At 40.3% G+C, this 22,042-nt stretch overlaps 1 protein-coding gene across 2 annotated transcripts in view; it reads left to right on the forward strand.

Annotated features, from left to right (window-relative positions):
• The window catches only part of VPS50 (VPS50 subunit of EARP/GARPII complex), a 177,751-nt gene that overhangs the window by 7,318 nt on the left and 148,391 nt on the right, over positions 1-22,042 (forward strand). For both annotated transcript variants that reach the window (XM_030550571.1, XM_030550572.1), the window contains exons 3-6: positions 15,188-15,310; positions 15,898-15,969; positions 16,977-17,030; positions 21,924-21,994. In XM_030550571.1, the coding sequence (XP_030406431.1) occupies positions 15,188-15,310; positions 15,898-15,969; positions 16,977-17,030; positions 21,924-21,994 (320 nt within the window). The remainder of the gene's footprint in view (positions 1-15,187; positions 15,311-15,897; positions 15,970-16,976; positions 17,031-21,923; positions 21,995-22,042) is intronic.

The raw sequence follows: 22,042 nt of genomic DNA on the forward strand, positions 1-22,042 counted from the left end.
CCTTAGAGGTTTTTAAGGTCAGGCTTGACCAAGCCCTGGCTGGGATGATTTAGTTGGGGATTGGTCCTGTTTTGAGCAGGGGGTTGGACTAGATGACCTTCTAAGGTTCCTTCCAACCCTAATATTCTATGAAGAGGAGGAATACGTTGAACTTAGATTGTGCCTTGCTGGCACAAAGGACAGAAAAGTTCTTTGGTCTTGGTTTTCGGAAACTGTTGGTCTGCAGACCACTTCGGTATCCAGTTAAGATTACTCAGATAACAACTTCTCCCATGCTAATCCTTTTTTTTTTTTTTTTTTTTTTAAACAGTCAAACAAAAACAAACAAGATAATGTTCTGTTAAAGGTATCTTATGGAACACACACAACCGTTATATTTCAATCAGCATTATATTATATTAATCATACTAACAGACTCTGCAACTCAGAAAATGTCCATCCGTTTCCAGCATACAAAGACACAATACATATGCTAACCTCCTCTAACTCATGCTGTAATGCTGAACAATAATGCCATCTTCAGTCAAATATAGAAGCATGGGCACAGGTTAGGTATGTGGTTTGGTACATAAGAACAGCCATATTGGATCAGACCAAAGGTTCGTCTAGCTCAGTGTCTTGTCTTCCAACAGTGGCCAATGCCATGTGCCCCAGAGGAAATTAACAGAACAGCAATCCTCAAGCAATCCATCCCCTGTGGCCATTCCCGGCTTCTGGCAAACAGAGGCTAGGGACAGTATCTCTGCCTGTCCTGGCTAATTGCCATTGATAGACCTATCCTCCATAAATGTGTTTAGTTCTTTTTTGAATCCTGTGATGGTCTTGGATGTTGTGAAGGCCTCTGTCAAAGAGTTCCACGAATGACTGTGCGTTATGTGAAGAAATACTTCCTTTTATTTGTTTTTAACCTGCTGCCTATTAATTTCATTTGGTGACCCCTAGTTCTTGTGTTTATATGAGAGAGTAAATAACACTTCCTTATTTACTTTCTCCACATCAGTCATGATTTTATAGATCTCCATTATATCCCCCTTAGTTGTTTCTCTTCCAAGCTGGAGAGTCCCAATCTTATTAATCTCTCCTCAAATGGAAGCTGCTCCATACTGCTAATCATTTTTGTTGCCTTTTCTGAACCTTTTCCAATTCCAATATATATTTTTTGAAATGGGGTGACCACATCTGCACGCAATATTCAAGATGTGGGTGTACCATGGATTTATATGGAGGCAATATATTTTCTGTCATATTATCTATCCCTTTTTTAATGATTCCCAACATTGTTTGCTTTTTTGACAGCTGCTGCACATAGAGTGGATGTTTTCAGAGAACTGTCCACAATGACTCCAAGATCTCTTTCTAGAGTGGTAACAGCTAATTTAGACCCCATCATTTTATATGTATAGCTGGGATTGTGTTTTCCAATGTGCATTACTTTGCATTTATCAGGATTGAGTTTCATCTGCCATTTTGTTGCCCAGTCACCCAGTTTTGTGAGATCCTTTTGTAGCTCTTTGCAGTCTGCTTGGAATATAACAGTCTTGAATAGTTTTGTATCATCTGCAAATTTTGCCATATCACTGTTAACCCCTTTTTCCAGATCATTTATGAATATGTTGAATAGGACTGATCCCAGTACAGACCCCTGTGGGACACCACTATTTACCTCTCTCCATTCTGAAAATTGACCGTTTACTTCTACTCTTTGTTTCTTATCTTTTAATCAGTTACTGATCCCTGAGAGGACCTTCCCTTTTTCCCATAAAGCTTACTTTGCTTAAGAGCCTTTGGTGAGGGACCTTGTCAAAGAGTTTCTGAAAATCTAAGTACACTATATCCACTGGATCCCCCTTGTCCACATTCTTGTTGACCCCCCTCAAAGAATTCTAGTAGATTGGTGAGGCGTGATTTCCCATTACGAAAGCCATGTTGACTCTTCTCCAACAAATTATGTTAATTTGTGTATTTTACAATTATTCTTTACTGTAGTTTCAACTAATTTGCCTGGTACTGAACTCAGGTTTACTGGTCTGCAATTGCCAGGATCACCTCTGGAGCCCTTTTTAAAAATTGGGGTCACATTAGCTATCCTCCAGTCATTTGATACAGAAGCTGATTTAAATGATAGGTTACAAACCACAGATAGTAGTTCTGCAATTTCACATTTGATTTCTTTCAGAACTCTTGGGTAAATACTGTCTGGTCCTGATAAATTAAACAGTAATAAGTCATCAATTTGTTCCAAAACCTCCTCTAATGACACCTCAATCTGGGACAGTTCCTCAGATTTGTCACCTAAAAAGAATGGCTCAGGTTTGGGAATCTCCTTCACATCCTCAGCTATGAAGACTAATGCAAAGAATTCATTTAGTTTCTCCACAATGGTCTCGTCTTATCCTTGGGTGCTCCTTTAGCATCTCAGTCATCCAGTGGTGCCCCACTGGTTGTTTGGCAGGCTTCCTGCTGCTTCTGATGTACTTAAAAATATTTTTGCTATTACTTCTTGAGTCTTTGGCTAGCTGTTCTTCAAATTCTATTTTTTTCCCCTTCCTAATGGTCTACATCACAGCTAGATGAACTACATCATGGTGCAAAACTGATTTTGTGCTGGGAATAACAGAGCTAAAACAAGGAGCTTCCCCAGTGCTGGTATTGGAAGTGATCACGATCTTGTGATGCTAAATTTTTGGCTGCGGGTAAGGAAAATCATCAGGCCAAAGTTCACCAGAACCAAGTTTTGATTTAGAAAGACTCAGAGACCAAAACATTGCGGAGTCATTCCAAGCAGTGATCAGTGGAAAATTTTGCCCCGCTGCTTGTTCTAGAGGAAGACGTAGAAACAATGACCAACAATTTCAATGCTGTAATGAATGAGGCAGCAATGGGCATCCTTGGGAAACATTGTAAGAAGATAAAACCGTGGGTCACAAATGAAATACTACAAATGTGTGACATTAGAAGAAAACTTGAGACAAGAAAAGCACTGAGGGAATTGATAAATACAGAGAAATTGGCAGAAAGATCAAGAAAGGAATGAAGGTGGCCAAGGAGATGTGGATTGAAAAACAATGCTTTAAAATTGAAGAGTGTATCAATAATAAAAATAGCAAATGAGCCTTCCAGACTGTAAAAGATTTGACAAAGGAAAGATGGACCAAAGGTAATACAATTCAAGACAAACATGGGAATAGTCTTACAGAAGAACAAGACATCACCAATAGGTGAACAAACTGCTATACAACCAGCAGACAAATGCAGATTCTAGTGTGTTAGACATCCCAGATTCAACAGAGGAGGATGACTTTCCAATACTGCATGAAGAAGTGGACATTGCTGTGAGATCACTCAAGAATGGAAAGGCTACAGGTATTGATAACATCCCAGCCAAATTGATGAAATTTCGGAGGAGAAATAGTAATAGATGTACTCACCAAGATCTGGCAGAATGGCCCTCCACATGGACCCTAATCATCATTCTTCCAAAGAAAGGCAACCTGCAATTGCCTCAAAATTACCGGACTATAAACTTAATTAGCCGTCCCAGCAAAATGATGATGTTGAAAGTCGTATTGAACAGATTGAAGCCACAAGCAGACAACATCATAGCTGAAGTACAGGCTGGCTTTCGTGCTGGAAGAAGTACCACAGAACAGATTTTCATCCTTCGTATTCTATGTGAGAAGTACTAATAACACCAACGGGGCATCTACCAAGTCTTAGTTGATTTCAAGAAGGCTTTGACAGAGTATGGCACGAAGCTCTCTGGCGAACCATGAAGCAGTACAATGTTGGTTGTAAGCTTATTCTTACCATTAAATAACTGTATGCCAAGGCCAGCAGTGCTGTTCTCATCAATGGCAGAATAGGAGAGAAGTTTCTCACCACTGTTGGAGTCCGGCAAGGCTGCTTTCTTTCGCCTACACTGTTCTAGATATACTTGGAGCGCAGAATAAGTGATGTCCTGGAAGACAACACATGCACAGTCAGCACTGGGGTGAACAAACTCAAATCTTTTGTTCAGTGATGACATTGATGGCCTGGCAGGCAGCGAAGATGAACTTGCCAACCGTGTGAAACGATTGGATGAAATCTCCACAAAACATGGCAGGGAAATAAGTGTGGAGAAAACCAAGCTGATGATAAACAATTGTGATGGGATCAGCTCGCATATCACTGTCAGTGGACAAGAGCTGGAGACAGTGAAACAATTCAAGTATTTGGGGGCAATCATCAATAATGAAGGCTACAAGGCAGAAATTTAGGCAAGAACTGCGCAAGCAGCAGCAGTGGCAAAGCTAAAGCCAATTTGGAGGAATAAGAACATCTCCCTGGAATCCAAACTGAAACTGCTGCACACATGAGTCATCTCCATTTTTCTGTATGCGTACAAGACATGGACCCTTACAGCACAACTTGAACGGAAAATACAGGTGATAGAGATGAGATGCTTCTGTAAAATCCTGGGCATAGCCTACTTCGACCACGTCACTAATGAAGAGGTCCGCAACATCATCATCCAACGTACTGGGTCATATGAAGATCTCCTAATGACCGTGAAAAAGTGCACGCTGAAGTGGTATGCCCATGTGACCAGATCATCTGGCCTATCCAAGATCATTCTCCAAGGGACAGTACAGGTGAAGAAAAGAAGAGGTAGACAGAAGAGATGGATTGACAACATAAGAGTGGACAGGAATGGACTTTGTGGAGACTCAAGCACTGACACACAGTCGTCAGGGGTGGAGACAGTTGGTGGATTGCTCATCAGTGATGGCTCCCCAATGACCAATGCAGTTATGGGAGTGATGATGAATTATATTTTTACACTTCACTTGCCAGAGTTTATTCTCTCTCCTATTTTCCTCACTAGGATTTAACTTCCACTTTTAAAAGGATGCCTTTTGGCCTGTCACTGCTGCTTTTACTTTGTCGTTTAGCCCCGGTGGCACTTTTTTGGTTCTCTTACTGTGAAGAGTGGAGCTGTTAACCATGGTTCTCAACCTGGAGCTTTAGGTGATTTTTTTGGTAACTTCCATCTCTGATAAAATTAGTCTAGGCTGGAAGATTATACATGGATTCCTTCTGTCAGCATTGCTGTTACATACAGTGTTCTCAGGATTCAGCCCTTACATCTTTGTTGTCAGCAGAGAGAAATATCAAGTACCTGCAACTCCCTGAATTTGGTTACTGTTACAATGGAAGGCAAATGGACTGGTGCTGATTTTGGACCAAACTTAGTTGGGAACTCTGTTTTCCTTCCTATAATAATAATAATATAAAAAAAGGCTATTCTGATCAGTGACTTGTACAAATATCTTCAGGTTGGAAGCTTTCTGCTGGCCCAGATAGATGTTCAGGAGGAACCACCTGTTCCAATCTCTCTGTACAGGCGCTCCTCAAATACATCTTCATCATTTCTATTCTAGGGAATCATGCATAATCCAGACAGAGCAGGATGAAAGAGATGGTGAGAGTGAGAGCGGCAGCAGATTCATATGGCTATGATATAACTGTAGTGGCACATAGAATGGACTTCCATCTTGAATGGTCCCTTGCAAGTCTTTGTCTCTGGGCAAGAGTCAATGTGGGAAAGTTTAGGCTTCTGAAATCCTTCCAAAATTATTTCTTCCAACCTTATTTGTGGCCAGCCTTGTGCTCTGCTTCCTTCGATCTCAGCTCAATAAACTTTCTGTAAAAGTGTACCATCTCCTGCATGTTGGACATGACCTCACCATTGCAGTCATCTTGTTTTTAACTGGTGCAAGACTGCAACTTGCCTGGGTAGTCTAAGTATCTCCTCATTTGTGACATTTCAAACCAACAGATATTAAGAATGTGATTAACTTTTGACACTGAAACTGTTTCTTCTCCTGACCTGTTAGCAGCCATGTTTTTGCTCCATATAATGGAGTTATCACTACTGTGATCACTGTGTCACTCATAGACTCATAGGTCAGAAGGGACCAATATGATCATCTAGTCTGACCTCCTGCACAAGGCAGGCCACAGAACCCCACCCATCCAATTTTATAACAACCCCTAACCCAGGACCGAGTTATTGAAATCCTCAAAATTGGTTTGAAGACCTCAAGCTGCATGTGGGCAAGACTCGTATCTTAGGGAATGTCTTCACTACTGGGGTAAGTCGACCTAAGTTATGCTACTCAAGATATGTGAATAATGTAGCTGGAGTCGATGTAACTTAGGTCAATTTACCCAGGTGTCTTCACTGCGCTGCATCAACAGGAGATGCTCTCTGGTTGACTTACCTTACTCTTCTTAGGCTGGAGTACCGGGGAGTGCTCTGCCTTTATTTAGCGGGTTTTCACTAGACAGTTAAATTGACACCTGCTGCATTGATTGCAGCAGCGTCGATCTCCCCAGTAGTGAAGACAAGCCCATCCTGCTGCCCAAACAGAGGTCTTTGAAGATGCTGAAATGATATTGATGCAAGGCAGATGCGATTTCTTCAGATATAGAACCTCCTGCTGTCAACTGGCTACCCAGATAGATAAAGCTGTTCATCCCCTCACTATTCTTGCAATTTACATGCAGTATCTACTGGTCATTCATTTCTGCTTTATAGGAGGCATGCTTATCTTTGGTTTTATCACCATTTGATCTTAAGTCCCATAGATTCTGCACTTCTTCACATCTCTTTTAGCATTAGCTATAGTTGGCCAGTAGTCTCTCCAAGTAAGACAAAATTGTCTGCTTGCTTGAGATCCTTAAAAGATTAATCTTTAAATTTCACATCTACTTTGGCCTTCGTCAGCTCTGTTGTCAGATAATCTATTAGAATATTAAATAACATTAGTGAGAGAACACATTCTCAGTGAACTCCTGATTGTACAAAAAATGTGTAATACAACTATTTACCTTCACACTGCTAATTGTATCATGATACAGTTTCTCCACAATGCACACTAACTCCTCAGGCAGTCCATGCTGGCATAGCAGTATCGACTGTGCTGATTGCAGCTGTTTTTGTAAGGGTTCATTTTGTTGCAGTAAATTGTAGTCTATGTTTTGGTGGGATCTGCTTATTAATTCACAAAAATGCTCCTTCTAGTGCTTATGTTAATATTCTGACAGTATTCTCCATTTCTGTTCTTAAACTGGTGAAAACACCAATAATGGACGTACAGTTAGGAGCTTCAGCGTCTCAAATACACATTTATGGTCATGTCTTCAGATCAGTACACTGCTTCATATCATTCCACCATTGATTATGACAATTCTGACAAGCTCTCTTAACTGCTCGTTCATGACATTTCTTTTCCTTGTTCATTTCCTCCTCCTCTTCACTGACTTGATCTGACCTTCCAGTGCATCTATTCTGCACTGCACCTCTTTTTCTCTCTCCCATAGTGTGATGCTATGATCTGTGATCTAGTGTTGCTTTTTTCATTCTCCTTAGTTCCAGTTGTTCTCCCACAGTCTCTGATAGAATCCCAAAATACAGTCACTCTTCCTCATGGTAGACATCTGGTCATCCAATATAAAATATTTATTGGAAATCGCATATCTGTTAGCGATCGCTTCATTTTGCTGCTTATCAACATTAAAGTGTTTCAGTGCAATAGATATCCTTCTCAGAACTTTGTTAAACAGAACATCACTGTTAGGATTCAATGATTGCTGATCTTGCTCCAAATACATTCTTAAATACACATACATTCTATATGGATTGGATATTGAGATTTATACTTCTGGCAATTTGTGTGCTGAAACCAGATAGCCATTAAAAATAGTCCATTTGTGGAAGCATATTCTAGTAGATGTGACTCATTATCTGATCTCCCTTCCTGTAAGCTGTGTGATTCCAGTACCAGTTCAAATCCACCTCTTTCCTGGCCAATTAAGAACATAAGAATGGGTCATCGATCTGACCCATTATGACCTTCTAGCCTAGCATGCTGTCTTCTGGCAGTGGCCAGTGCCAGTTGCTGTAGAGGGAATGAGCAGAGCAGGGCAATTATTAAGCGATCCATGCCCTGTCATCCAGTCCCAGCTGCTGGTAGTCATAGGTTTAGGGACACCTAGAGCACAGTGTTGCATCCCTGATAATCTTGGCTAATAGCCATTGATGGACCTATCCTCTGTCAGTTTATCTGTATTTTGTACCCAGTTATACTTTTTGGCCTTCACAACATCCATTGACATTGAGTTCCACAGGTTGACTGTGTTGTGTGAAGAAGTACTTCTTTTTACTTGTTTTAAACCTACTGCCTATTAATTTCATTGTGACACGCCTGTTTTTTGTGTTCTGTTAGGGAATAAATACCACTTCTGTCTTCACTTTCTCTGCACCACTTATGTGTGGTGTTTATGATATTTATCCCTTTCCTAACGGTTCCTAACATTGTTAGCTTCCTTTGACTGCAGCTGCACATTTGAGTAGATGTTTTCAGAGAACTATGCATGGTGACTCCAAGATCTTTCTTGAGTAAAGACAGCTAATTTAGACCCCATCATTTTGTGTAAATAGTTGGGATTATATTTTCCAGTTTGTTTTACACATATCAATGATACTTTGCACTTATCAACTTAGAATTTCATTGTGTTGCTCAATAATCCAGTTTTGCGAGATCCCTTTATAACTCTTCACAGTCGGTTTTGGACTTAACTATCTTGAGTAATTTAGTATTGCCTGCAAACTTTGCCATTTCATTGTTTCCCCTTTTTATATTTATGAATACGTTGAACAGCACAGGTCAATACAGATCCTTGGGGGATATAGCCTCATGTTTATATCTCCTAAGATGATGATGATATGGAGTTGGAGTGATGTACTAGATACAGTGTCTTCTAGCATGGCATAACAAGCATCTTTGTCAGCATCAGGTCTTGCATCATGTGGTGTATATGCACTAACAACTACTGCACGTCCTACCTTCAAATTGAAAATGGCAGATATCGGGCATGGAGAATGAACCTGCTAAGTCAGTAGTGCAGATTACACCTTCAGGGACAATATCCGAGCAATACCAGTGTGCTCGTTAGGTGTAACAGGCATGCAACCATCAGAAGGTCTTGTTTTTGCATCCCTGCCCATCCTGACTAATAGCTATTCATAGACCTGTCTTCCATGAACTTATCTAGTTCTTTTTTGAATAGTCTGGCCTTCACAATATCCTCTGGCAAGAAGTTACACAGGGAGGGAAAGCTCAGTGGTTTGAGCATTGGCCTGCTAAACCCAGGTTTGTGAGTTCAACCCTTGAAGGGGCAATTTAGGGATCTGGGGTAAAAATCTGTCTGGGGGTTGGTCCTGCTTTGAGCAGGGGGTTGGACTAGATGATCTCCTGAGGTCCCTCCCAACCCTGATATTCTTTGATTCTATGATTGTGCACTGTATGAAGAAGTAGTTCCTTTTGTTTGTTTTAAATCTGCTGTGTATTAATTTCATTTGACAACCCCTGTTTTTGTGTTTATGAGAAGTAAATAAGACTTCCTTTTTTACTTTCTCCACACCAGTCATGATTTTATAGACCTCCATCATATCTCCCCTTAGTCATCTCTTTTCCAGGCTGAAGAGTCCCAGTCTTATTAATCTCTCCTCATATCGAAGCTTTTCCATACACCTAATAATTTTTATTGCCCTTTTCTGTAATAAGGTCCAACCACTTTTGAGTGAGGCATTGTAGTAAATAGCTGGGTGAGCCACCTGAAACCACCCCTTTTCCGTGCAGAATCTTCTGAAATGCAGTTGAAGTGGTGATTCCACATTTATAGCCTGCTATTTGCATAAGTCGAAACAAAACACATGACTCAGAAGGGCAAGGGATACTTGAAGTGTGTGGAGACAAATCCAGTCTTTGACCATGTAATGGTCTATTTAAAAATACACAACTTCAGGACCAGTAATAGTTCAACAAAGTATTTTCCACTGGCCTATTTCTCTCTCTCTCTCCATTGCTGGGTATGTTTTGGTGACCTTATGCAGTAAAGGGACCCCTCTGATCAGCAGTGTTCTCTTGCAAGGATGCATGCAGTATTAAAACTGGCAGGATAAAGTGTCCCTACCATGGACATGTGATTAGTTTTGCAGACCATTTGGTAAGAGAAATGGTATATTGGCAGCATAAGTAATGTGAGCCTATTTTATAGGAGATGGAGTGCGAAAACTTCCAAAAATATACCAGTTCATAAACAGACCTCTTAATAACATCCCCACACTGCCTGCTGAATTCCTCACTGTAAAGAAGGAATGCATAGGTGACTCGTTTCATCTTGGGAGAAATGGATGCATTTGGACATATACACTTCAGTAACATGCTGATTTATTTTTTCTGTTCCTTGGTGTATCTGTTGTTCTCTGTGTGACTGCCATATGACTCACTCTGTCCCCAATTTCCTTATGGCAGTCTGTTCTGAATAAATGTTGGGATTGATGAATTTACATGAGATCTTGCAGGACATTTTTAAAAGAAAAATCAATAATGCAAGTGGGGCTGGAGGAGAAGGGAGTTTTATGATGTAAAAATGCCTGAATGCTAGTCCCTCCGCCAGTGTGTTAACCATAGAAATATTAGGGGTACATCTCTACCCCCATATAACACGACCTGATATAACATGAATTCGGATATAAAGCGGTAAAGCCGTGCTCTGGGGGGGCGGGGCTGCGCACTCCGGTGGATCAAAGCAAGTTCGATATAACGCGGTTTGACCTATAACGCAGTAATATTTTTTGGCTCCTGAGGGCAGTGTTATATTGAGGTAGAGGTATATTAAGTTGGGTAGGGCTGGAGCATTGGTCGGATGTCTCAGAGACTGAGCTTTTTTCAGATCTTAACTGAAGGGATGGGGGATATTGAATCTTTTTAAGAAACAAATCGTAAAGTTTTGTGCACAGAATGGGTTGGAACATCCTCTCCTCCCGGTGAGGGGTTGGGTTAGCCTTTGGTGGCTTTAGTGACTTGAGAACCAGTCCAGCTGAGAATGGGCAGGCTAGGAGCTGTAGTTTATGACAGCGTGTTTGTAGTTCCAGTGTATGGTGAGGTCTGTTTGTACATTTGTGTGTGTGTGTATATGAACAGCATGTTTGGCATAGACCATGGAAAGAGAAAGAAGCCATCTAGCTTGTCTTCAAGAAAAGAATGTGTAGGACAGCCCAGGATTTTTTTTTTAATGTTCAGTGGAACAATCTCTGAGACTGTAGTCCTTCTGGGGAAAGTTCATGTAGAGTTGTTTTCCCTTTTCTGAGTCACTTTGTTAGCTATGTGTCATCACAAATTTACCATTTTTTAGTTTTGTGCAGAATCATCTTCTCCCAGACAGTGCATAACTGCTAATTCTATAAAGAAGTCTAGATCCAGGATATTAAATATCCGTGCTGATTTCTGTATAAAAGTTCAGAGAGGTCCAGAATTTTAACACTTCTTCCATAGCACAAAGTTTGCTGTGTCAGTGGTTTGGGAAAATGTTAAAAATTCAAGTGTTTTAAAATACTCTTCTTCCCCCCTCCCTCCTCATGTGATTGCAAAGCTCAGGAAAAAAAAAGGAACCAACAAAGCTTGGAGTCAAACAAACATTCAGATGACAAGTTAGGTCATTTCGCTTGCAGTGACCCAGAGTACAGATTAATCTGTCCCAGTTCCCAGCCTTTGAATATTTTTTTTTTTTAAATCAGCCACCTGTTCCTTGTGGGTGATATTTTACAGTGCATTGAGTTTTTTAAACTAACTTGTAACAGGAGTCTCTCTGTGTACTGACACAAAGCTATGATTTATCAAGGAGACTGCTAGGAAATGATTTTCTGAAGGACATTAAAGCATCAGGTTAGAGTAGACTCCTTTAAAATAAAATAGTGTGTGAGGGCAACAAACCATGTGCCTCTAAATGTGTTCTGTTCCTCGCTACACCTGACTAGGGCACCTGTGTCTTCGGGCGATGAAAACCTCCTTGGTGAGCTCAGAAGTTGGGACTGATCAAAATGGTTTATTTTTAAATAACTTTTTAAATCCAGAGCATCCCACTCCTTCTCTCTTTTGTGTACGTCTGCATGGAGCTGCTAATCTCCCCTTAACATGCAAATCCATTCCACAACCAGTCAATAAGATCAGTGCAAGCGACCCCAGTACAGCTTTCTTCTCTAGAGTTGGGGAACTTCATGGTTTGTGTTTTTGTGTGTGTTAATTTTAGTGCTGTCCTTCAATTATCCCCAGGACCAGTACCGTACATCCATATCACAGTGCCTTAAACCTGACCTGTGGGGACCACCGTCTATGCGTGAGAGAGTACTTAATTGTTCTGCTCATTCAGTTCTTGCCACTTTGCTGAGAGAGCCAAAAAAGATGCCAAATTTGGTAGTGGTGTGTGATTTTATGCATACACGTTCACTGGGAACAGGATTGGAACCAAAAGTCATTTCATATAAGCCATTAAAAAGCTGTAAGATGTTGTACAGCGGTCTTCAGACATAAATTTTATATCTTGTTTTTTATGGGCTGGATTCAAGCTAATGACCTGGACGTAACAGGCTTGATATTCAGTTACCAGTCCATGTACCATCCAGTCCGTTAAACATCTTTCTTACTGCTCAACTGCCCAGTGTATGTATATACTTGCATATTAAGATTGCTATCCACTGATGACCATGGCTTATATCTGACCACCAAAATGTCTGTTCTTTAGTCGCTGTGATCTTGGGTGAATTCCTCAGCCTCTTCATGCATCCATAACGCTCACTAGAAATCTGGGTGAAGAGTAGTGCTTTGTGAAAATTGCCCCTGCACTAGGCTTTCTGAGGTAAATGTATATTTTGAACTACAGTCTCACAGGTTTTTCACCAAATGGCATCTAAACATAGTCAATCATGATAGCTGGGGTTGAAAGAAGTAACAGAACGTTTTTAAAGAGACTCTCCTTTTACTTCTGGAAATAAGATGGAAAAATTACTGCATGCAGTGATATAACCTATTTCATATAATCATGTGTCCTCCTATTTTATTACTTTAACTCTTGAGCAGCACATCTCACCAGAAGCACTATTAAGTCTCTTTAATCAAGAAGCTTGAAATTCCATTTCTTTTCAAAATATCAGAGCAATGAATTACTGTTGGTTTATTTTTCTTCCATTGTGAAAAATGTTAGTACAGATGGGTCACTGACTTCATGCTGTTATGCTACCTCCTTTGCTCTTTCTACTCTTCCAGAAAAGCAGTTGGCCACTGTTGGAAGACAGGATACTGGGCTAGATGGACCATTGGTCTGATCCAGTGTGGCCATTCTTATGTTCAGTGCGTTGCTTTTTTGGGTCTCTCTTGTTTTGATATAAAGTACGAATTTATATTATTTTGAATAATGTGGGGAGTTAGGGACTATTTAGGTAGCCTATTAAAGTCAAAACTGATTGCATATAAAGACTCTTTTCCCCCTCCCCATGCTTTCTGTTATAGGATTCCCTTTGTAGAGGTTTTGTTTGTATTTTGCAGTGACTTTTAAGGGTTTATGGGGATTTAAGTATTTGAAAACACAGTGGATTTAAAAATCCTGGGTCAGATTTACTACCTAAAATCTCATGTCTCTGCCCAAATGAGACAAATGGGTTTTTTCATCTACAGAGTGGAAATATTGCAAGTGGAAGTATTTGATGGATTTGGGCTGCCATACTGTCATCCATCTGAGGCAAAATAAGAGTATTGTTACCTTATGGCTTTTCAAATTTTTAAAGGAAGGATGGACTAGATTGAGGCTCTGGAGGGAGCCAGAACCAGTGCTAGGTTGTCTAAAATAGAATTTTTAGTTCTATTCACTTGCTGAGGCACTGCATGCAGTTTGGTGTTCCATCCAGCACAACTGCATAGCATTCATGCGTGTGTCTGTGCGCCTTTTTTTTTTTTTTTTAAAGCAAGGAGCAGTGGTATTAAAGATTTACTTCTTTAAGGGGTGGCAAAATACCATTTTACCTCAAAAATGTTCATTTGGACTTTGCTTACTATATCATCACTTGAGACTGATCTTTATCCCTTTCACTGCCTAACCTACGTTTTTTGGGTACAGTTGTTGAAGGTGGCAGCACAATTCAAAATTTCTGGAGTCCTCTGATTTTTCTTGTCTGTCAGTTAGGTGTCTGATGTAGTAGCTGTCTAATTGCCTGAGGGTTATGGGCAATTTGTCTTTGCGGTAGAAGTTGGATGTCTGTCTGTCTCTGTCTGTCTGTCTGTCTGTCTGTCTCTCTCTCTCTCTCTCTCTCTCTCTCTCTCTCTCTCTCTCTCTTTAAAAAGATCTGTGAGAATCTTAGTTGTCGTTAACCATTAAGATATTGCCTGACATTAGCAGGGGCCAGTGGAACTGGTGTTGTGTGGCATGATTCTTTGCTATCTAATAGATATGTTGCTGATTTGACTGACTGTAGTGGAGTTAGGTCACCAATTTATGTCCTCATTTTTCTGGTTTTGGGGTGTGTGTGTGTGTGTTCTAACTTGCTAGAAGCTCACTAACATAGGTCTGGTCATTTTTTCCTTCCAAGAAATTAATACACTAACTTCTAAGAAATAGTCAACATGAATATTTTATGCAAATATTCCCTCAGCTTACTTAAACTAGAAAAACTAACTTTGAGGGCAATGCTCTCTCAGAATATTTCAAAGTGAATTAAATATATTTGAAAACTAGAAACAATTTAGCTAATGGAAATAGACTGCTTGTACTGTACCTTGTCTGATTCTTTCAGGAACGTAACATCACAATATTTTAAAAGAGAATGTCTATCATTTATTTAGGAAAGACTCTGCTTGTTAACTTTGCCTTTAAACCTAACCCCTTTGATGTGATGTAAGTACTCGGCACTACTTCAAATGGTTCCTTGCGACTTCAGTTGAAGTGGTGAGTGCTTCAGCACTTCTGAAAGATAGCCCCTAATCTATTTTGCCTTTATTTTGAGTGTTCCTTAAGTGTTGTGAACACCCAGGGAAAGACATGACCCCCATAGACATTTGTACCATGTTTCATGAACAAAATGTATATTGGTACAGCGATAACTAAGCAATTCACAGCAGTATATCATGAGTTCTGCTATTTGGATAGTCTCCCACTTTCAGTATTTGGAACAGACTGAACAATACAACTGTTTCTGTTTTGTACCCAGGGCTCTCACTTGTATACTGGCTTTGGAAAGCAGGTTGTCTTGAGAGTGCAATGTTCCTTCTATGTAGTAACATTTACTAAAATCAATATTTTTGTTAAGGAGGAGCTGAGAGAACTCCGGGAACAACCAACCGATCCTCAAGCCCAGCAAGAAATAATTAACAGCATTGAAGAAGTGTATTTTTCCAATGATTCCTTTGATATTGTGAAGTATGAGTTGGAGGTAAGAAGTCTTCCCCCCCCGCCCCCCCAAAAAAGTCAGTATTCTAAAAGACATTAATCAATTACATTTGCTGACTTCTTTTGCCTTGACCCAGAATTAAGACTTTTCTGTGGTTGTGTAGGGACTGATCCAAAGCCCATTGATATCAATGGGAATCTTCCCATTGGATTCAGTAGGTTTAGGATCAGGCCCATTGTGCTTCCAAACAATTCAGAGATCAAATTGCTTATAAAATGGCCAAAATAATCAAAACTGGGAAATTGATTTGATTTGGCAGAAAAACTGTATTTTTGGCTTTATTTGGTTAGTAACCAAAATGACAGTATGTTATGTGTTGATTCTGCGGTCGGGGTGGGTGTCCACATAATCTACTGAATGCAAGAAAAAGCTCTCTGAGATTTTGATTATCCATTACTGGATACTCACCATAATGTAACTCTGACTTTTCATTGTTTATCATTGCCTTACTTTAAATGCAGATTAGATTGTGAAAGCATAACATTGTTTCCTAAATGCATTTAATTATTATATGTACACTTCCTTTACATTCATTTTTCATTGGTTTTAATTTTGTCTTCTACATACAGAAGCTTCCTCCAGTTCTTAGTCTTCAAGAAATGGAAGAATACAGAGACAAATTAAAGCAACAACAAGCTGCTGTAAGTAAAACTGTTTTCTCCTGTGTTGTGTGTGTAGAACTTGATGCCACTGAAGTGTTGTGAGCTCCAGTAGTTCTTACTATATTTATTAAGATTATTGTGGTGTGGGGCTGAAAATAATCTTGAATCCGTAAAGGTATGAACCTAGTTAAGTTAGCACATAAAGAACCTCTTCATCTCCATTTCTCCTCAGCCAACAAGATGGATGAGCTGGTTGACTGCTTCAGCCAGATTCTCCTCTGATTCCCATCTCTGGGAGGGTTAGAGAGAAGTGCTTAAGAACAACATAAAGCATTCCCTCATTTCAGGTGCTGGAAGAAAACTGTTTTGAACATGATTTTCTATATAAATCACTGATGGCTTATTTGGTATTTTTTCCTTGTTCAACCTTTCTTATGTGTGTGTACACTGAAAAGATGCTTATTTTTTAAATTCAATGCAGAGTGTAATTCTCAGAATAGAATAGCCCTTCATTTACGATTTAATTCAGAGCAGTGCAAAACATAATTTAAAATGCTTATGTCTTGCAAACCAAAGGAAAACTTAAGTTGATTTTGCCATGCACAGGATGATTAAACAAACTACAAAGGAAACTTTCCTTTCATACAGATAACATATTATATATAATTTATGCTAGTTTATAATCTCTAGTGTAGGTGGTTAATTTGTAATTGCACACTAATAACATGGAAAACAGAATATATCAGGCTCCAGTGCTCCATATCTTTTTCTATTTTTACTCAAGTGTGCTCTTTAGCTGGTAAAGGGCTAAAAGGTTAATTTGAAAACATCTACTAATTCCCAAATGGAGTTGTAAACATACATCTGTTTTTACTTGTGGGAGAAGTGTGATCATTATCTTAGAATGTTTACTTCTTTCTTGGCATATGTATTAATCAATGTATGATTAAGAATTACAGGAAATATTCAGAGTTCTTAATGCAGATCTTTCAGAATAGAGATTGGATACTTTCCAGATAATCACATGTAATATTTTCCCCTTCAAGGTATCTAAAAAGGTTGCAGACTTGATTCTTGAAAAGCAGCCTGCCTATGTTAAGGTAAGATAATGAACTGATAAATTATATTGTAAATGCCTTCTGTGAATTATTAAATCACACCAGCTAATGTTTCTGTAATTCAACTTGATCTGTTTTTCAGGCATAATTGTGGATCATTCATGTAATCAGTGGGAGAGTGTAGTCTTAAATTCTTATATTCTGTGGCTGTTTTACTTAAGTCACGTTGGTACCCACCATCAGTGCACCTAGATGCTTAAATCAATATAGTAATCCATTCCAAATCAACCCTAGTTTTTAAAAAAGGCAAAATCAGTTAAAAGCCCTGTCAAAGAATACTGCTACTACTAATTACCAGAGGAATGAATGAACGTAATGAAAGGGCATTCCACTGGCTCAAACATGCCTCTGAAGATGAGGCAAACTGCTTGGTCAGTGGTTTTAAGAGCTTTCTATAAATTCCCACAAATATAGCATTGACTCTCCAGCTAACAATCCAAAAGTAGTTGTGTGGTGTTTCCATTGCCAGCAGGAACTAAATTCTTACACTAAACTCATGTCTAAAACTAGACTGATAGGAATCGAGAACATGAGATTGAGATGTCATGGGAGCCATTTCAACATCATCATCATAAGAGGCCCCAGAAACGGAAGGCTATAGATGAAGTAGTAGCCGGAGGGGGCTTGAGCAGGAGCCTCACTGCTGTTTATGTTGAAGGATGGCTTGCACCTTGCTTCCATGAAGAAGGCATTAACAATCCTCCTCAGTAATAAATTCCAAACTTCCCACTGGTCTCTACCAAGTCATGAGAAGTGTGTCCAACAGACAAGTAAGTTGGACGTGGCATTTCCAAGAAACTTCAATGATAGCTTTAATACCCTCTTGTTCTGGTAGTGCTCTCATGAGATTGGTCAGGTCAGCCAGGATGTGGTTCATCTTTTCCGCAAATCAAAGTGAGGATTCCTCAAAGAAACAAATTAGACAATTAAAGTCAGGGAAACTTGGATTCATCATTTTGCCAATCTAATGTAGATTCTAATGAGGCCCCTATCACAGTAGTATTGAAATGTCCACAGTTCTGAAGAGTTGCACTGGATGAGGTTTTGCTGAAGCTGAGGGAGAGGACAACCAATCTTTTGTTCCCCAGTGTAAGAATAACCCAGTCTCTGTGGCAGCAGTCTTTGAGTTAGTATATTATCTTTGCCACTGACGCTTCAGCTTTCTTCCTTGTTGCTTCATCATTTGCAAAGCATCTGTAAGCTGTGGTGATTCATCGGTAAGGCATAAAATGAGTGGGTGTCAAGATTCTAGCCTGTCAATACTTCTTGATAAGATATTGTCATAGTATTCCACTGAAGCATTGGTAGAATGTTCAAAGGCTGAGAGCCATAGTCTGTTGGAAGTGTCAGATGAGGTAGGTCCATCAGTATCCTAGAGTGAAACATTAAAACAGTTTCTCCATCCCCATAGGAGTATATTCCTAGCCTGACTTTTCTCTGGAAGAGGAGATCTGACAGTGACAAGTATTCTTTTCGTCCTAAAGTTGAAATCCAGAGAGTGAAACTATAATTACACCTGTGAAGGAAAACAACTACTATTAATTTATCCCCATCTGACATTCTATAGGAAACAGAAGCATTTTCATTTAATAAAATAATGAGATTTTTTTTAAAGAGGCTGTTTATGGACAACTGAGGCAGACTCTGACAGAGTTTTTCTGTTTTGGATCTTGTTTTTTTTCTGTCTACAACAGCTTCACTATTACAAATCCTTCCCCACTCAGCATTCCATAATGTTCTTCTGATATCTATCTTCTTAATTTTAAGATGCCTGCATTACCAAATGGGCTATTGTGCACACACAGATCATTACAAGTAGGCATTAATTTCATATTAAAGAGCCTTTTAGTGTGGCTTGAAACAGTACTATGTATGGATTTATACAAGAGTGCACACTGCTTCAGTGGTTCCAAAGGAATGGTTAAAAATCTGTCAGGCCCATAAGAGGCACTTTAAAAGCCCTTTAGTTGTGTGTTTGAGTCAATAATCCTGTTTAAAAAGTCTGAGCATGTTAACTGCATAGCTAAGGCTCCTCAGGAGCTATTTGTGTCTCTGGATTCAATATCATGACTTTTCAAACTTTAAAATAGGGTGTCCTATCCTGCAAGTGTCTAAGAGAATCCTATCTAAGGGGCTGAGTGCTTGCGTTCCGACTGACTCACTGGGATGTATTTAATAATTGTGTTCCGTGCTTTATGACGATAGCTTATATTTAGCCGCAAATCCTATCCTTGCTTCCTCACCCTGCACAGGATCCCCTGGAAGTGAGTGCATTTCCATTGCATGGTTGAAGGAGGTCACAGAGGTGATACGCATCCCCTGTATAAAGTAGGGTCCTCTTCTGTGAGGACTTCCTGTGGGAGGACTAATGGGGAATAGACTGGACCAGTGGATTTTCCATTCTGCAGATTCTCTGGTGTCTTCTCCCTGGAAGAGGAGCACTTTTTTTTTTTTTAGGAGGACTGTTGCAGCTGCTGGGTTGATGTGACACTGAGGAGCCACTCTATATCTGGCTGAGGGAAGGGAGTATGTCTGCCCAGCTTCTCAATCTGGTTATTGGACTGAGGGTTTTGTCCCTAGGAACCTAATAGCTGCACTCCATTCCAGTCCCTAATCTATGCAATCTGAGTGTGTCCAAAGGACAAATTTTACTGAATTCATACATCCAGAAATATTTCTGTTGGATGCCATCTATTGGATTAGATTTATTATTAAAGGCACTTCATGAAAAGAAGTCATGACCCCTGCAAAAGCCTTAGCTATTCAAAGCTTTTTTAAAGCAGAGATTGCTTCATACTGTACCTAACAATCTTTGAATAGAATTTAAGCCATTGCTCAAACCAGGATCTAGTTTCTGACTTTTCTAAACCAAAGACCTTAGTAAGGAAAGGGAAAACTGTTCTTGTGAATGCAATATCATCTTACTTCCATAGTAAATCTTTGATTATTTTGAACAGAAGATGGTGTTAGAATGACCTAGGATTTAATGACCTAGTTAGATCAGGTCAGATTTTTAAATGTAAATCAAATTTTGTATTACAGAATTTTAAAGTAGAGGCCACGCCCTTCTCTGTGTTTGGAAAGCATCTGTCACATTTTGAAATAGAGTGCTGTCATGGTGTGTGCACACCCTGTTTCCCTTTGGGGTGAATCATGGGTGTGGTGTCACCGTGGTTACAGTCTACCAGACTGTCCTTGGACTTAAGACTGTGTGGTTCAATGGCCGCACTCAGTATGGCTGCCCTTGTTCAGGGCTCTGCGGCCTAATGGCCAGAGTCAGGGGCTGCCATAGGGGATGGGGAGGAGGATGATAATGGCCAAGGCAGGGGGACCTGGGCCTTCTCTGCTCTACTGCATCAGGGTTTGCAATCTGGCTTGTAGGGATTGCTAGCCCCGTGGCGCGGTGGGGCTAAGGCAGGCTCCCTGCCTGCCCGGACCCCGCACTGCTCCCAGAAGCGGCTAGCATCATGTCCCTGCGGCTCCTCGGGGAGGAGGAGCAGAGGGCTCCGTGCGCTGCCCTCGCCTGCAGGCACTGCCCCTCGCAGCTCCTGTTGGCTGGGAATGGAGAACCATGGCCAATGGGAGCTTTGGGGGTGGTACCTGCAGGCGAGGGCAGCATGTGGCAGAGCCGCCTGCCCCGCCCCACCCCCAGGAGCCACTGCTGGACATGCTGGCTACTTCTGGGAGCAGCGTGGGGAGCCTGCATTAGCCCTGCTGTGTGCTGCTGCCACCCTGGAGCCATTCGAGGTAAACGGCGCTGGGCTGGAGCCCATGCCCTGAGCCCCCTTCCACACTTTGCATGCCCTGCCCTGAGTCCCCAATCCCCTGCCCTGAGTCCCCACCTGAACACCGCACCACAACCCCCTACCCCAGCCCTACATTCATGACCCTGCGTACAATTTCCCCACCCAAATGTGGCCCTCGGGCCAAAAAGATGCCCCACTCCTGGCCTAGACTGAGCTAGTCTGCTCCCTTTTACACTGGAACAGCAGTTGGAGCATGCCCAGCATGGTCTGGTGGGTGTGGGACTTCCTCTGCCCATAATGTGGAGTTAATTCTTTTTTGTCTAGTGAAGGGTATGCACACCCTGTCACAAGTGCAATATACATTTTTTTAAATGTTCAGTTTTTCTTTTACATAGGGGGTGTGTAAACCTTTCTATAATGTATTGCCAAATAAAGATAAACTAATAGCTGTTTAAAATCCCTGGTGATTATTTTTAATAGCCCCAAAATATAGTAGGAGTTTCACAAAAAACCTTAAAGCTGCATTCCTTGCCCTGAAGTGGTCACAGCCTAAATTCAACGGGTCACAGTTTAGGGTCATTGCAAAGTGATATGTACTGAATTACTGGTGAATACCTAAATATTGTGAAACAAAATGTTGTGTGTAGCATATTTGCCTGCTTTGCCAATATTTGGTTTATTAATGCAAATTAAACTTTGTGCATGTGCTTGAAGCTTTGATCATTCCATTAGGCTGAATTTCATTAATGGTAATAATAATATTCTTGTGAAAATGTTGCAGTATATAAATACAGCAAAAGTATTTTATGTTGAGTTTTCAACTTCAGTAAAAATGGATTCTAAATAATTCTGTATTGTAGATACTTGTTTTTTTTGTGGGCGACTGTAAAAGTGTTTTTGCAGAACTTCTAAATTGTCTGATTTCCCTTTATGGAAATTCTAACTTCACATTATGATATCAGTGCTTTGGCCTTTACTGATTAGGTGATTGAAATATATTTTAGGTTGAGAAATGTGGGACTAGATTATAGGTTTGTATAAATTAATTGGAGATTGGTGAGAGCATCTGATTTGTTTTACACAAAAAAACATTCTTGGAAGAGTAAATTGAAATCTTGTTTCTCTGTAGGAACTTGAACGAGTTACATCTTTACAAACTGGTCTTCAGCTAGCTGCAGTCATTTGCACAAATGGAAGGAGGTATGGTACATACTTAGTGACACACACTTGTCTGCTGTTCAGAGATTA

This window comes from Gopherus evgoodei, chromosome 2 (assembly GCF_007399415.2).
Source record: "Gopherus evgoodei ecotype Sinaloan lineage chromosome 2, rGopEvg1_v1.p, whole genome shotgun sequence".
In the NCBI taxonomy this organism is placed as follows: Eukaryota; Metazoa; Chordata; order Testudines; family Testudinidae; genus Gopherus; species Gopherus evgoodei.